This window comes from Uloborus diversus, chromosome 1 (genome assembly GCF_026930045.1).
Source record: "Uloborus diversus isolate 005 chromosome 1, Udiv.v.3.1, whole genome shotgun sequence".
Taxonomy (NCBI): Eukaryota; Metazoa; Arthropoda; class Arachnida; order Araneae; family Uloboridae; genus Uloborus; species Uloborus diversus.
The window spans coordinates 240,699,107-240,716,412 of record NC_072731.1 but is presented as its reverse complement, the minus strand read 5'-3'; the positions used below and the strand labels follow the sequence as shown (position 1 = coordinate 240,716,412).

Here is a 17,306-nt window from a genome sequence, read left to right as displayed (position 1 = left end):
CGCAAAATTATAACACCACTTGAGTTTACATCGAAATTAACAATGATTTCCCCCCAAAAAGGTGCAAAAGACCCCCTTTGGAGCATCCGAATGCAACCAAAAAGGGAGGTGCACAAGCACAACTAGACCCCACTAGGAGTCTAAGTACCAAATTTCAAATTTCTACGACATTCCGTTCTTGAGTTATGCGACATACATACACACATACACACATACGCACATACATACATACATGCAGACGTTACGAGAAAACTCGTTGTAATTCATTTGGGGATCGTCAAAATGGATATTTCGGGTGTCTGTACGTTCCTAGGCATATATCAACGTGTGGTCAGGTTGAAAAATAAACTCAACATTCATTCGGGAATTAGCAAAATGGAAATTTAGGCCGATTTTTGAGTGAAAATGTTTTTGCGAATATAATGCTTCCTTTTTTGTAAAAAGAAGTAAAAACAATCGTTGCATTGACACTTCGTCTCTACATAGTATAAAATGAAGCCTCCAAAAAGCGTCTGTGTGTTTGAACGCGTAAAACTCGAGGACTACCCTGCCGATACTGCTGAAAATTTTCAAATTGTTTATTTAAGTCAGGAAAAGGTTTGCAGACAAGTTCAACAAATAGCTCTTTTTTCATTCCAGTTTGACTCAACTTTCACATAAATTCCCCAAAATGGGGGTGAAAATTTACTTACACTTATTAATATTATGAATCGTTGGAAAGAGCAAATATTTCTCCGCTCTATGCAATTTGTTCCAATTCAATAACTTAATTACGGCAGGAGTAATTCACCTCTTTAACTCGATTTTTTTTAAGGCTTCGCTTGATTTCAGACAACATTAAAACTATCAATAAAATATGAGCGAATTGTTCCAGTTTTCTTCTTGACACCATTCGAAAGAGCGACTTTTTTTACTTCAGATCTAACACGATCTACGGTCGAAGATACAATCTTCTATCTCAATTAGAAAAAAAAAAGTTACAAGCCATTTAACCTGAAGTTTGAAAATATCTTCTCCAAGTTATTAACATTTTATTTTGTGTTGGCATGGTACTTTAAAACCCTTTGTTTCTTTCTTCTTTCTTATTTAATTTATTTAAATTATTGTATTTTATAGCGATTCACAGTCCTGCTGTGTTATTTATAATAGCGAAAATAATGCCTTTTAGTTCAGGCAGTCCTCGTGAAGACTCGAATAAATTCCTTGAATTATTCCTGGGACTCGAATAAATTCCTCGTTTAAAAATCAAAAGACAGTTTTGATTTTTTTTTTTTTTTAAAGAAACAATTTAAGTGATTTCAGTGAAAGTATTTTCATTAATGTTGACAATTTTTTTTCTCTGACACTTCATCGTTAACATTTAAAACATGAAAAACAAAACAGAAAAAAAAATTTGATTCCTTTTTTCCCCCAATGTTTATACTACTCGTGACGAAATGACGCTTTTTCGAACCGTTTTCAGACTTCTGGATTTCTTAGTACAAAACGGTATTGCTATGAAATTATGTATTAATTCAATCTATTAATTGATGATTGATGCATACTTTCAGTATAGAGAAGTAACAATAAGAAACTTAATTTAAATAATTTTTCGTTCACTGGGTTTTTTATTTCATGTTTATGCGGAATGACTGGTGGAGTGTCTGAAACGAGAATAATTTTCAACACAAAGAGAGGAATTCTCACCCAGAGTACAGCTGGGAATAGAACCCACGACCTCCGGAATATAAAGCGAAGTTTTGACCACAGACCCACGAGTGTCCCTAGAGCTGGACCGAATGAAGCATAATGAGGAAAATAGTTTACAAAAGCGTTCCAATAAAAGTAATGAAAAAAAAAATACTTTCGTAAAAGTTGTCATTTTCGTGGAATTGTGTGCGGTTTCAGCTGATCCATTACTCAACTGAGGTGTGTATTTTAACGGCATTATTTTTTCTTCGGAGAAGAGGGAGGTGATTTACCTTCGTTGTAAATATAACACATATTTCAGTTAAGTTCTTTTTTCTTCAGGAGAAGCATGGATTTTTATTTTGTTCTTATAGTACTGAGTATTTTAATAAACTCTTTGTTCTTTGAATTAGGAGATTTTCACTGATTCTGATTCAACAACCAAGATTGCTTATTGCGGTCGCATTGCCCATGTCTTACGTTCGTCAAAATGTATACTCTTTGAGATTGGTAAATAGCGAGTAACGTTATCCTTCGCTGCTCGTCCAATGAAATTCATCCGCTCAAAATAAAAATTATGTTTTCTTTTCTTTTTCTTTTTTATTTATTTATTCAGTTATTTATTTCATGTATAAATAGAGTGTTTATTTTTATTGTTATCCTTCGCTGCTCGTGAAATGAAATTCATTCGCTCAAAATAAAAATTATGTTTTCTTTTCTTTCTTTCTTTTTTTTTTTTTTTTTTTTTTTGCATGTACAAATAGAGTGTTTATTTTTATTGATTATTTTTTGTTTTGTTTATTAATAGTTTTAGACGATAAATCTAAGCTCAGTAATATTTTTATTTCTATGCTTTTTTTTTTCTTTCGAATTGGAGAGTTCCAATTATTATCATATTATTTAACTTCAAGCGTTTTTCTACGGTGATTTTGAATTATTCTAAGCGTATTTAAATTAGACGCTATTTTCTTTGAAAGAGAGAGTTTTAACGGACAGTTGACGTATAATATCAGAATTTTTATATTATTTTATGGAATATTTTCGGAGCTTAGACCAAATTATGTGGACACATTTTAATTAACGAAACAGAATCTTTCTTTTTACTTTAGAGCTGGAAGGGAAATTTATATTTACTCCAAGAGCTTTTTATTTATTATATGGCACGAGCAGAGCCGTGCGAGTACAGCTAATTTTATATCAAACAAAGTTTGAGCGAAACTTTTGCATTAATTTTATGTACTTCTAGTTTTATTTGTTTAGTTACGATTTACAAATCGTTTTGAAAAGAAATTGAAGCATCTTGCTCTAAACTCAGTTTAGCATGTGTTTTGTTTATCGAGAAAATTTAGTTTTTTGGACAAAGAGAAAAAAATTTGGGAAAAGTTTGGACGTGCCATCTTGTGAAAACTTCACAAGACGTGCCTAAAATAAAACTGCTTCTTTCTAATAATTTCTACAACAAAAAAAAAATCGACTCAGTCCGCCTTAACTGCATATACCATCTATTATCTTTGTAACAACTTTTGTGCCTTTTGTTGAATGCCTGAATTACATTTAGTAGTAAAACAGGAAACTGACGAAATGTCACTTTAATATCATGTCATCAGTGCATCGTACAACTGTTTTCTTCTTTCTTCAATCAAGGGTAGAATCTTCTCATTGTTCAAATAAACGTTATGTCTCTGCATTTCTCTGTGGAATTGTTGATTTTTCATTTCATACCTATAAATAAAACAGTGAAATGTATATAACTGTGTTCTTTTTTCATCATACGTTGACTATTACCAGCAAGGAAAACCCAGTTTGCATAAAACAATGACAGCTTGGCATAAAACAGTATTACAAAAATAAATTCATAAAAAGAGCCAAATTATCAATAAGTTTTTTCGTTATCTTAGAGATGAAGCTGATGAGATTGTAGACTTAAAGCTTATGATTTTAAAGACCATTGTCTTTTTATTTATTTATTTATTTATTTATTTATTTTTTATTTTATTTTTATTTTTATTTTATTTATTTATTTTATTTTTTTATTTATTTTTTTATTTTTTTTTTTTATTTATTTATTTATTTATTTTTTTTTTTTTTTTTGATTCTTTAACGTTCTTCCACACAATTTTCTATTTAAACATTTATGAGTTTTAAAGATATTTTATACTCTGAAAAGAAAAAAATCATCAAGGATTGCTTATAATCTTCATATATATAATAGTCAATGATCGAGTAACGTTCCTGACGTCATCAACAATGGAACTCGCGCCACGACATGATAATTTGATAATATATTTTGGTAATATTTAACATGCAGGGAAAGGCTTTATTGCGACAAGGCTGAACTGGATCCGGTAACTTAACTGTTTTACTGGTAAGACTGTCATTTTAAGACAATGAAGAAGCGAAAAAATGGTCAACAATGAGCGCTATCTGCTGGAGTTGAAGGTTAATCCACTGGAGTTAGGGTGAAATTTCAACGATTAAAATATCCCCAAACAGGCAATTGCTTCATTCAAATGTAGCAGCAATTTTCACCAGTCATACTTTGACGGGAGATTTTCTAGTTTCTTGAATACAGTCGATATTTTAAGGATAATTTTAAAGAATGTCCATCCTTAGTTTACGGTAGTTGATTATAATAACTAAAGATTGTGTAACGTTGGTTTAAATTTTGAAAAATGCAGTTAACAATACAATTTTTATAGTCAAAAAAAAGTGAATATGGTTATGTCTGAAAAACAGTAGTAGCTTGCTATTTATTTTTAATCATTTTTACATTAAGTTTAAAAACTTGAAAAAAAAATCGGTTAACAAATTAATGTTAACATAATGTGTTTCGGTTTGTGTGTCTGCAACTTTAGTAATTATTTCATAAATTGTAACAGCCTTTTGAATTGTGTTACGAAAAACACGATAAATTTATATCTTCAGCCTAATTGTCTTATTTTTCGCTCTATTCCCCCCAAAATCACAAAATTCAAAATAGTAATGATAATAATTACTGATATTTTTCTCACTTTGTGTGTACTAATGGTTTTATATGTTTGCTCTTGTTTTATCGCGATATTTGTACTATAACGAAAAATAGGCATACTTTGTTTCGAAAACCGATTAAGCATATCTGCAGCAATTGCCAACAGTTGCGCTCCAAAAAATAATAATCAATAGCAATTGCTTTTTTTTTTTTTTTTTTTTGTGGTTTTAAAACCACAAAAAATAAATTAAAAATATCTACAAATACGCATTATTAAACCTATCTACATCAGTGAAAATGGTCACACAAAAGTAGCTTAGTGCAGATATGTTAATCTTCTTAACCTCAAGCCAATATGCGTGACGATACCGTCCAAATACTCATTTTCTTGAACTTATGCAGCAATGAAATAGCTTCTAACGCAGGAACATTTGTAACTAGATGTAGAACATCATCTCTATTTGTAAAATGCAGCTTATTAAAAAAAATAGAGAGATTATTAATGTCCATCGTTGAAAAAGAAATGAGGAGGTAAGCCATTAATAACTATTAGGTTACCATCTCTTAGCAGGAGGACGCAATCTTTCAACTTCTAAAATTTGTCTTTCTTTCAGCAGCATCTTTTCTTCCATTTTCAGACAGTCTCTTTTGAGATTCGCTAGCAGACCCAAGTAAGGAGATGGCGGAATTATTCGATCCTCCTCGTGGCAAGGAACATCAGAATAATGACGGGGAATCGAAGGGGGTGTTGATTTGGATCTGGAACATCGAATGGAGCTCGAGTTTTTGTTCCAACCGGCAGTGTACTCCTTCAAGAATATGGGCGGCGAAATCGAAATCTGTTGCCCGTTTCTGTAAAAAGAAAAGAAAATGCTCAATGTTGCATTAAACTGGAGGATCAGTAATTTAAAACCGATATGAAATGTCAAATGTCTCGAATGTTTCTTTTGACTTTAGCGTTTATCTAAGAATATGCTACTACTAGGAGAGTATTTTGAGAATTGTGTCTTTATAATCAGCTCAACTGGTTCGAAATTACACTATAAGGGACGTCATTTTTAGCTGGCAAAAAAGAATCAATTTTTTTCCTGTTTGATTAATAAGTCTAAGCGTGAATTTATTGCACTTCGATAAAGTGGCGAATTTCAATCTACTGAGGTGCTATTGATGTAGAAAAAGTTATTTATTACATAGATCCATAATGGTCTTCCGAAGTAAAAGAGAAAGAGACAGATTTATGAGTCGTTCTTTCATGAAACTCTTGAACTTAACCCTTGTCACGATTTTCTCACTCGTCTATTGAAACATTTTATCCACATTGTTTCAAATATTTAATCAAACCATAATCAAACTTTTTTTTCATTACTTTAAATGCATTTTTTTCCCAAAGAATTGTCTGTAGAACTTAAGTAAAATATTTTCACTGAAGCTTGTTGGGATTCATTTTTTAAATCAATCAATCATTTTATTCAGGGGTATTTTTATTCATATTTCATCATTCCCTCAAGAGTGATTCCGTACTCCCTCAAATGCTGCGACACATGCACACTCAAAATGTTTATTTTATTTTTATTTATTTATTTATTTATTTATTTATTTTTATTTATTTACTTATTTATTTATTTTTATTTTATTTTTATTTTTTTTTGCAAACATTTGTACCGGAGAAGAACAATTTGTAATCGTTTGTTAAAACCCTTTTTTTTTAATTCAAACTGCTTGAAAATTTATTTAAAAATTAAAAGAAAGACATTACGTTGGAGAAAAGTAAAGGAAAAGTGCTAAATAAAGCGTGATAGTTCCAAAGGAGCTTTGAAACATAAAATAAGATTTCAAATATTTTACATACATTATCAAAGGTAAGAAATTAAAATAATTTTGGCTCTAAAGCAATTTTTTAAGCAATTTTCATTAGAAATTATAAGGTAAAAGGAGATTCCCCCCTTTTTTTCAGATCACTGACTTATTTAGATATAATAATGCAAAGCATAAGAAAAGCTAAAGTTAAAAAATGAGGGACTTCTTTTGAAGAACTGAAACTTCTTTTAAAGCTACAGCTTTTTGATGGCGTATTTTTTTTTTTTTTTTTTGAAAATTTTGAAATCTGCGTTTTGGAAAAAAAATTGCTTGATGGGGGAAAATTGAAAGACGTCACCGGATTCAACGCAAAACAATACACAAGAATCAACTAACGAATTTCAGAAACACAACCATCGAAGGTTAGAGTAAATTCCTCGTTTACTCCGAAAACGAAAATACGGTAGAGTACCTTTATAACGCTGACCTATATAACGCTCTATAAACCGCACAACTTTTCAGATGTAAACAATAAGTTTTGCAGTTAAAAAAAGCTCTTTATTCCACCTTGCAAAAATAAAATTTCTTAGAAAAATTGAATTTTGAAACAGATTTTCATCTTTACCTTTCAATTCAAAACTTTGAAATGAAAATTAGTATTCACAGAAGAAAACAAAGTCAGATTGCACTAGAAAATCCAGTTCTTATATACAAACCATGAAGCAAGCAGAAGTGCAAAAACTTTCTTTTGATTGGTGAAACATATTAATTTGTGAATGACAATATATATATATATATATATATATATATATATATATATATATATATATATATATATATATATATATATATATATATATATATATTTACATACTCATTACAGTTAAAACTTATTCTGAAGTGCAATATATGGATATATTATGAGTATTAGTTTCGAAAATTGAGAAGTGATCTATATAATGCAAAAACCTGTATAACGCAAAAGCTCAGGTCCCAAGGTGTGCGTTATAAATTATAATGGTCTTCTACTGTAGTTTTAAAAGTAGAAAGATTCAATGGAGATTGGTTCCATATCAATAGAAACAGCAATTCTGCCATTAATTTCTCCTATGGTATTGTCAAACATTTCTTTTTTTTTTTTTATCAATGTTAATTGTTTGCTCAGAACAAGTTTTCAGAATTGTTCTAAGAGATTGATTACGTCATATTCCGAATTTTATATCCCAAATTTCAAAATGGAAACTCTTGTTTGTAACATAAAATGAAACTTAAATCTAGGAACTACTATAAAAGCTGTCATTAGAGGGGAGAGTAAAAGTAATTTAATTGCTCACCTGGAAAGAGAATGTTTGACAGTACTTCCTTCAAGAGCTTCAAAACAGTCTGTGACATGTTGCTGTTCTTCCTTTTGTTTATCAATTTCAGATAAATTTGTCAGTTTGATTGGTAACACTTTTGACCTGGTTTTTTTACTCTTAATAGAACTCATCCGTTCATTTTGGACATTGGTCTTATTTTTAAATGGCTGAAGCGTTATAGCATATGTCTCATAATTAAGTCTTGAGGCAAATGATTTCTTCTTTTCAATTGACGTCGCTTGTGCTATTTCGTTCAAACAACCTCTACAGAAATTTTTAGTCAACATTGGCGATGCTGTTACGAACTTGCTATTGTTCAATATTACTTCCGGAAACAACGATTCTGGCATTTTTTCGTCGGGATAGTTCACCTTATTCGGAAGAAGCAGATGTTTAATGCTGTTTTTGGAATTATTGCTCGATATTCTTGAAGAATTCAAGTCATTTTGTATTTTATCAGCAAAATCTTCCTCTTCTTTAGATTCTGATTCTGATTCCGTTGAAGAGCAACAGGATATTTGCCTGTGTGACTCATCCAAGTGCTTCTCGAATTTCGATTTCAAATCTTCTTCATATTCCAATGCACCATCGGATCGTGTTTTTAAATATGTCAGTTGTAAATCCGGAAGTAAATGATTTAAAGTCACCGGGCAGTACTGTCGTATGAAATATTCCTCATCCAAAGGAACAAATTTTGTCGTTTTGAGTGGCTTCTCCAATATTGGAGTGGAAGGTCTGTTATGATGCAAATGCTGAGGCCGCATATACCAAGCTGGTGATAATTTCAGCAAGTTGTTCGACATATCTGATAGCAAATACTGCCACGAACGCTGAAAGAAAAATTTGAAATGAAGGAAGTAAAGAATGAAGAACTTGATATCAACTTTGTCTCACGACAACTTTTCTGAATATTTGATAATGATTCAGTGTGTTGCTAGACTCTATCAATAATTAATAATTTTCAAAGTTCTTTTTTTTTCTTTGTCTTGCCAGCAAAGTTGTCACTGCAAAAAAATTTCGCTTTTACTATGGAACACTTGGACACATTGAGTAGCGAGTGATGTAAGGTTTATACTGCCGTGCTAAGCACAAAAGTTGTGTCTGCACTTAATACCCGACTGCGCGTGCGCGACGCAAAAGAGAATAATGTATTAGTGTATTTTTTTGTGTCTATGTACGTTTGTTCCTATGTGGCGTTGTAGAGGACTTGGTTAATTTTGAAGATTCTTACGTCAATCGATTTGTCTTAACCTTGGGACTGTCACGAAACACATGACAGTAATCAAAATTATCCATATCACCAACCAGTCGCCATACTGTCCGTTCGGGATCGTGTCGCATGCTACCTGCGTGCGACACAGTGTGAGACAAATGCAGGTAGCGTTTTCGCTGCCAGAATTTTTTGTTTACTAAGTCTACTAATTCGATTCTCATCTCTTACATGTTGCATTTGTTTTTGTCATGAATTAAGGGACTGAGTTTCACGACATTTACTTTCTTGACGGGCTTTTTTTAGTTTTGCAAGAAAGACTTGACTGACGACGTTTCCAAGCTCGCGTCATCATGAGTTATACAGGCTGTTTATATAGCTGTGGATGAATTAAATTCGCACATTTTTGCTAAAGGTTAAGCATATGTAGCTTTAAGCCGAGTTAGGTCCCTAGAGAGACTAATAATTAGTAATTTTGACCATCACAAGTTACTTAATAATCCTCACGATATAAACTCTCTCAATAAAATGACAAGGTTGTGAGATTTACCGTCTTATAATCATAATAACTGATTCAATGAAAATTAACTAAAAAGCGTAAAATAAAAAATACTTATTAAATAAAAACAAAAAACCCGACTGCGTAAAAACCAAAAAAAAAAACTAATAAGAAAAATATATAAGCCCAGTAGTTTAGAATGTTATTAAGTACTACTGAGTAACTACACCATTGAAATAGTTTTATAATCGATACACGCATAAGACAAATTATAAATTCAAAAGCAGAATAGAAGGATCAACAGTCGGGGTCCATTCCTTTCGACCAATCAAGGAACCCCGTAAAATTTGAATGAACCCCGACAATTGATCCTTCTATTTTGCTTTTGAATTTATGATTTGTCTTATGTGTGTATAGATTATAAAACTATTTCAGTCGTGTAGTTACTCAGTAGTACTTAATAACAATCTAAACTACTGAGCTTATATTTTATTCTTTTTAGTGTTTTTTGATTTTTACGCAATCAGGTTTTTCGTTTTTATTTAAAAATCATTTTTTATCAAAATGAATTACGATCACCAAGTGGTTCTTCATATTTCACCTAAATACAATGTTTCATAACCATTTGTTAATAAGTAATATTTTTCAAAAAATTCTGCGCCTCCATGCATTTGATCAGAATCAAATGCATGGAGGCGCAAAACTTAAAAGGACAATTTCTCATTTTGAACTCAACTGCAGATATGACTTTTGCGCTTAGCACGGTAGCTCTCTAATATCATATTTCAAAGCGGTTATTCATCGACTGACTAGTCCATAATAAGTAAAACTAGTATTCAGTATCAAATATTAGGTTTTGTGTTAAATTATGCTTACAAAGTTACTTATTAATGTGAATCAGAAAAATACAGTTTTTAAATGAACTAGATTTCCTCAGTCCTCCAGACTACTGTTTTCACTGTCATAACCATTGAAAAGAGATAAAATGGAGGGTGTGAAGACTTTCATTTGTGAAACAAAGACCCCAAATCACGTGACAGATTTTAATGCAAAGCATTTGAAGAAATCACGTTTCTTTCGCAAGTTTCACGCAAAACGTGTCAACCGTTCGTCGTCCTTGAGTCACGCGACTCGGAGGTCGTTATTTCAGCTTTTCTAAGACAATGATTGGACTTACTCCCTCCATTTACTAATTCCTGCTCTAAGGTTATAACAGTCCCGTCATTTCAAAAACCTCCAGGAGAGGGCAAAGGATTTTTTATGTAACACATTTCATTGGGAAAAAACAACAAATACGTACAAAAATGCATTATTACTTTATGTTTCTAAAACCCAAAGTGTCAGTTACCCCCCTCCCTCCGAGCTCTCAAATGATGAGCCTGTGTCATAATATAAAGAAACAGAATTCACTTGGTAATAATAACATTGGAATGCATTTAGTCTAAGATATGCATTGATTTTAATCATGTAAGTGTGACTCTGGCAAGTTGAATTATGACCATGACAATGTTTACCACTTTTCGGTGATTTCAGTGAAAAGGCCCAGATGTGAGTTAGAATACCTTCGTGAAACGAGTACGAAAGTATATCAATTCAGCTCAACACCAATTATCCATCCCCACCACCCCAAAGCTAAATAAATATTGTCAAGGTCATACATCAACTTATCAGAGCCAAACTTTAAGCACCAATGGAATTAACTTGCCTGCACCCCAGGTGCGTCATTTCGAATTTTTCCCGGGGGAGGGGGGCAGAGATTATATGAACAACGTTCATATATTGTGTCTAAAAACAGCTCAATGCATACCACTTACATATAAATGTGCACATTTTCTAAAGTCAGGGGGGGAATCGACCCCCTATTTGCCTATTACATGCCTGATATGCCCTCAAAGAAGACATTAATCATTTTAATCATTTGTTTAATCTTCATTTTCACTTTGAAAGTCAACTGGAGAGAGAAATATTTAAAGTTTTAAAAATCCAATTAATGAAAAAGAATGCGGGTTCAATTTTTTAAACATGAGTTGGAGAACACCTACCTGACTAAAACGTGATTCTTCTTTTGAAGTATGGAAAATAATGCATGTGTAAAATCTTTGTTTTCAGCAGAGAGAAATCATCGAAACATTTCATCACAGCCTTTGTGTTTGACGACCAATTGCGTTGTCTAGCAACCACAGAATAAAGCTATTTTTCCCGAAGAAGAAAAGAGATTTTCAGCTGTCTTAACTAAATGAATTAGTTTCTTCAAATTACTTGTCTCAAAAGCGATCGATTTTCAATTAACTTTTGGATAAATTAAATGTTTCATGACAAAGCCGTGTCCAGTTGAGAGTTTTAGGGGTTAAACCTCTCACATTGAAAATATAAATCAGTGGAGGAAAGTTGGGGAATGCCATTCCATTAAGCGAAATCTTGAATAACTAATCAAATTTTACATTAAAAAAACTTTTTTTTTCTTATAAGTTTTTGTACAAAAGCCTTAAAAACAATTTGCAATCAATTTATTTGCATAAAAATTTCAGTACAGTTGGACCTCTGTATATCGAAGTAGCAAATTGGCGGAAAAAAATTTGATATATAGAAATTCTGCTATATGGAAACGATTTTATTTTATCATAAAAATCTCCTAAAACATTAAAATTAATGCTAATTTTCGTGAATGAAACCCTATTTCTAATTTATACGAGCATCGGATTAAATGAAAATTAATACTTAAAAAATTAACCGAAATTACATTTTTGCGCTTACATACATCTTCATTCTTCGGCAATTCAACTTGATCCGCAACATTAGGGGGATTTTCGTTTTGACAATGTAATCGGAGAAAAGTAAAAAATTATTCTACCTAACTTGAATGGTTTTTACTGAAGCTAAAAAGAATAGGAATGAGAATCAACAGACAAAAGAGATAACTTGAAACTGATTTTACAGTGCTACTGGTTAAAACTAAGATTTGAAATAAACTTGAGGGAATTTAAGAACTCCAGAACGGAACAACGACTTATCTACACCCCCCTCAACCCCAGATTCCTAATGAGTTTCGTAGCAACCTTTAGCGAGGATAATTTTCTCCCGTAACCTTCAGTTTTCATGAGACAAACATTTAAAAGTGGAAAAAAAAAATCTACGAATGTCTCGAAAAAAATTTCGATATATAAAGATTTTTTCGATATATAGAAACAATTTTTCTATGTAATGAACATAGAAATTTGCTGGGATTTCGATATATAGAAAATTTCGATATGTGGAAGTTCGATATATGAAGGTTCGACTGTATTTTTTAAAATTGCTATTTAACTACATCATTGAGCATTCACTGAGCGGTAATGCCCAACATGGTAGGGTAATTGGGCTAAGTTTAGATACAACATTTAAGTACGACCAAAGTCACACATGTAGTTGTGTCGGCTCTTCACACCCCTAAATGTGTGTTTGACCAGTACATAGAGGCTATATGCGACCACTTTCCACAAATTGTGACGAACACACACTGTAAAAACGATTCAGAAACGTTCCTGGAAAATAATGGGCAGCGGATGTGCCCATTTTCTGCCAGTAAGATACCTTACAAAAACTAGGAACGTTTTACGCTAAAAGCAGTAACCTTTCTGAAATTATCCAGGAAGTTTCCTGAAAAAATCAGACATAATTTAGTTTGAAGCCAGTCGTGTGTGTAGCATAATAGCTTGGCACCTTCCTCATTTATGAAGGAAGTTCCATAATCAGTATTGCAAACATGGCCAAAGCTCGGCCAGCATTGCGAACAAGATCGAGAATTGTACTCGCCTGCAATTCTTGCAAAACAACGTAGTCCATAATTATTCACTCCATTTGGGAGTTTAATCAGCACGGGCGGGCCGTGAGCGAATTAAAGCGGCTACACTTTATAAATAAGCTCAGTTAACCTTTAAACTGAGACCTAAAACTAATTTTTCATTCGTGCAACTTGTAGCAATTAAGGAACATTTTTGACAATGATACGTGATTTTTCCAGGAAGTGGATAAAAACCATTGAAATCCAGAAACGTTACACGGAAATACTCAGTAACGTTTCAGAATTTTTTTACAGTGCATGTTGAGTAGAGCGAAATCACGTTCTTTGCCTATTCTGAATTCTCCTCAAAAACAGCATTTTTCTGTCAACATATCGGCGAATGGAAGCAAATCATCCGAACCATTAGTATTATCACGAGACAGCTGATACTCATCAATTGAGAACTGTTCACAGATCTGGTATGGCTAAACACACAACTCCAAGCACTCTACGTAGCATGCAGCAGCCACTGATAGCCGCCATTACTCCTGCAAATTTTGAAGTAAACGGGCAAAAGCATTGCCTACGAAGATGCTGCCAGTGATCTTCAGTAAATACAGCGCTGCGCTGTTTGCATCTTCGTAGGCTGCGTCACAAGTTGTTTGCGTACAAGCTCTAAGCAGCGCGTGCCCTTTTCGGATGCTTGCCCGTTTACTCAATGGACTCGTTTCACGTGTCGTCACAGGTCACATGATCTCGGTGTCACGTGATTTCGTCTTTCCTTGATTAACCGATAGATCACATATGATTCATTTGCTATCAAGATTAGATTTACCTTTTTGCCATTTAATTTGCAAAATGCCATCTTTTTGTGCTGCAGTTGGTTGTTCCAGCAGTTCTGACAAGGATATTTGCAAAGAAAATAAAGTGTCTTTTCACGGATTTCCTTTGAAGAACGAGAAATTGCTTCGGGAGTGGATGATGAAGATGCGAAGGCAAGGGTTCACGCCGAACCAAAGCTCTAAACTCTGCTCCCAACATTTCGAAGAAAGTTGCTTTTTGTACCAACCGTTCATAAATAGGAGATATTTGACAAATAATGCTGTCCCTACAATGTTTTCATTCAGCAAAGTGTGCCCCAAACGTAAGCGTACTACTTATAAATTCAAGTAAGTAATATTTCTTGCTCTATCTAATGCATGTTCTTAATTTAACGCACCTTTTAAAAAATTGAAATTCTCACTTTAATATATCATTTCGAATTTCTAGTGAAGTTCGATCACTACCTGAAATGTTTTGTAAAAAGTTGATGTTTCAGTGCCGTTACGTGTTTTCAGTAATCTGCTTCAGCTGAATAAGGTGCCATTCAGTTTAATGTTCTCTTTTGTTTAGATGGTAAATAAAAAAGGGTTCTTTTCAAGAGAAACATTTCATTTTTGAGAAGAATAAATTTTCTATAATGTTGTATGTTATTTCAACTATTGAATAATTTATGAGGGATTTAAATACAAACGACTTTTTTTTTTTATATATTTGCTGTTTGACATTTTAAACCGATCAAAGCAAGATTATTAAAAACACAAAGACACCTGTACAAATACTAGATTCTAGTAGCATTGCAAAAAATCATGTGTATAATAAGCGTTATTCTGCTTTGGAAATGCGGAAGACACAGTATATTTTTTTCTCCATAAAGTCGAAATAGAACTATTTCGAGTCGAGTATCGAAGAAATTGTCAAACCTCTATTACTCGGTTGTTTAAAATTTCAAATTAACTAGCGTGTAACTAATAACTTGTTTAATGCTGAATGAAAAGTATACACTTTCTAATTATGGACATATGTTTGAGCAGGGTTTTTAGGTAAGAAAGGTGCTTTTACATGCAAACGTTGCTTGAAGATGATATTGATATTTTTAAAAATATATATGCAGTATTTTATAAGTTCTTTTCTGGTGAGTGACAAATTTAACTCTCCAATTTGATATTTCAGTCAATAATACTGAAACAGGTCTAAATATTCTTTTTTAAAAAATAGTTGCATAGTGGTACTCGACTCTCTTTCGACTTTACTGCCGTTGTGCACGATACAAGTCCTGGTGGGGGCGGGGCACAGTTTTTTTTCGCTGAACATTTTGAAAACAATATTCGTGTATTTTGTGTCTGTTGATTTTTATTTTAAAAAGCTTTTTCCAAAAAGTAATTTTCCTTACGCTACAGTTATGTTAACTTGATTGTAAAATGTGTCATACAATCTCATTAAATAGCGCTCTACTGCATTATTTTTTGTTCAGACATCGTTTCTTGTTTTTCATTTTGTAACAATATGTAGGGAAAAAATCCATCCATCCAAAAATCTCCATCTCTTCTTCATTGAAATGTGTGTTTAAAGTTTACAGTGTTACTAAATAAATATTTTGTTTAGAATTTCTAGTATAACTAGTATAATTTTCTTTTAGTGAATCTGTAACTTCGAAAGCAGTTGCAGATAATGATAGCCAGCAAGATAAGGAGGTTCAAACTGATAGTGATGTTGTGGCATACTTGCTGGAACAGCTGAGCCTTAAAGATCAGCAGATAAGCCTACTACAAAGTAAGCTGTTTTCACTGAAGAAGGTGAAATTGAATAAGAATGCATTTTTGTCTATTACAGGTTTCACTGTAGAGACATTTGATATAGTATTCGAATTCTTGAATTTAGATTTGGTAAACAGAGGATTAACACCGGAAGAGCAATTTTTTATGTTTCTGGTGCGAGTGCGATGTGGCTGCACTCTAGATTTTCTTTGCGAGCAATTCTGCCTCACAAAGTCTTCAGTTTCAAGAATGCTAAGTGCAGTCATCGATTCAGTCTACACTAAAGTAAAAGATATAGATATCTGGCTCTCAAAAAAGGCAAGTTCAAGAGTTCATGCCAGAGGCTTTTGCCTTAAAATATCCAAATTGTAGGGCAATTCTGGATTGCACTGAATTTGCGATACAAATACCCTCCAATCCTCGTGTTCAGCAGCTAACTTTTAGCTATTATAAAAATAGAAACACCGTAAAGGCATTGATTGCCATTACACCTTCTGAAGCTTTATCATATATATCAGACCTGTGGTGTGGAAAGATTTCGGACAAGCAACTTTTCTCAGAAAGTGGACTGTTGCAGCATATTCAAAATGATGATATCCTTGCTGACCGAGGATTTTTAATTGCAGCAGAGTTGGCTGCAAAGAACTGCAGATTAATAATGCCTCACTTCTTGAAGCAAAAGATCCAATTCACAGTAACAGAAAGGAATCAAAACCAACAAGTATCTAATTTACGTGTCCATGTTGAGCGGGCCATCTCACGCATAAAAAAATATCAATATTTCCGAGGTCCTATCCCTAGGCAGTGTTTTGGAGAAGTGAACAAAGTTTTTTACATTTTGGCATTTTTTACAAATTTTTCTAATCCCCTTATTAAAATTGAATAATTTTCAAATATAACTTATTGCTTGTTAATTTTGATTCCTTTAAGTTGTCATCATATCTGTAGTTCATATCTGCATTGGTAATTTTTTTAAAAATTAACTATTGAAACTCTGTTCATCTCATTTAATCTGTTTTTTCTTCATATTTTGAGATTATTTTCACTCACCAACTTACGTGAACGCCATCACCCTTCGTCGCCGTGTTGAACTAGAATGCACTCTAATTGGCGTAAAAAAACACTATAAAAAGTGAATAAAAGCATCAATGTACAGCTAAACGTATATATAATGACTGTAATGAATTAATAAACATTTGAAAGTACAAATGTTCACTTAATCTGCTAGTTACATGAACTATACTCCACCAGCTCAGTCAATTCCAGTCGAGGACTGCAGTTTCGTGCTTATTAGCAATCATCAGCCCGGCATAGGAGTGACTGAGCTGGAGGTGGAAAACCTCTTAAGGAAACCAAGAGTGCCAAACAAACTGGTAGCTAATACAGAATTAGCACTGACCAGACGAGTGACCATTGCTTCGGTCACACTTCGGTTCAACTCGAAGATTGAAGGCAAGGCATGTATATTCA

At 32.8% G+C, this 17,306-nt stretch overlaps 2 protein-coding genes across 2 annotated transcripts; one reads left to right on the top strand and one right to left on the bottom strand.

Annotated features, from left to right (window-relative positions):
* Positions 1–3,263: 3,263 nt before the first annotated feature.
* LOC129219562 (uncharacterized) lies at positions 3,264–8,555 on the bottom strand. Its single transcript, XM_054853876.1, has 4 exons — positions 8,098–8,555; positions 7,768–7,893; positions 5,195–5,488; positions 3,264–3,390 (listed from the first exon to the last, which is right to left on the bottom strand). The coding sequence occupies exons 1-4, from the start codon at positions 8,553–8,555 to the stop codon at positions 3,264–3,266; spliced, it is 1,005 nt and encodes a 334-aa protein (XP_054709851.1).
* Positions 8,556–14,118: 5,563 nt separating this feature from the next.
* LOC129219546 (uncharacterized) lies at positions 14,119–16,722 on the top strand. The gene is given in 3 exon segments (XM_054853875.1): positions 14,119–14,255; positions 15,719–16,154; positions 16,156–16,722. Coding segments are annotated over 3 exon segments (1,140 nt in total).
* The last annotated feature ends 584 nt before the right edge of the window (positions 16,723–17,306 follow it).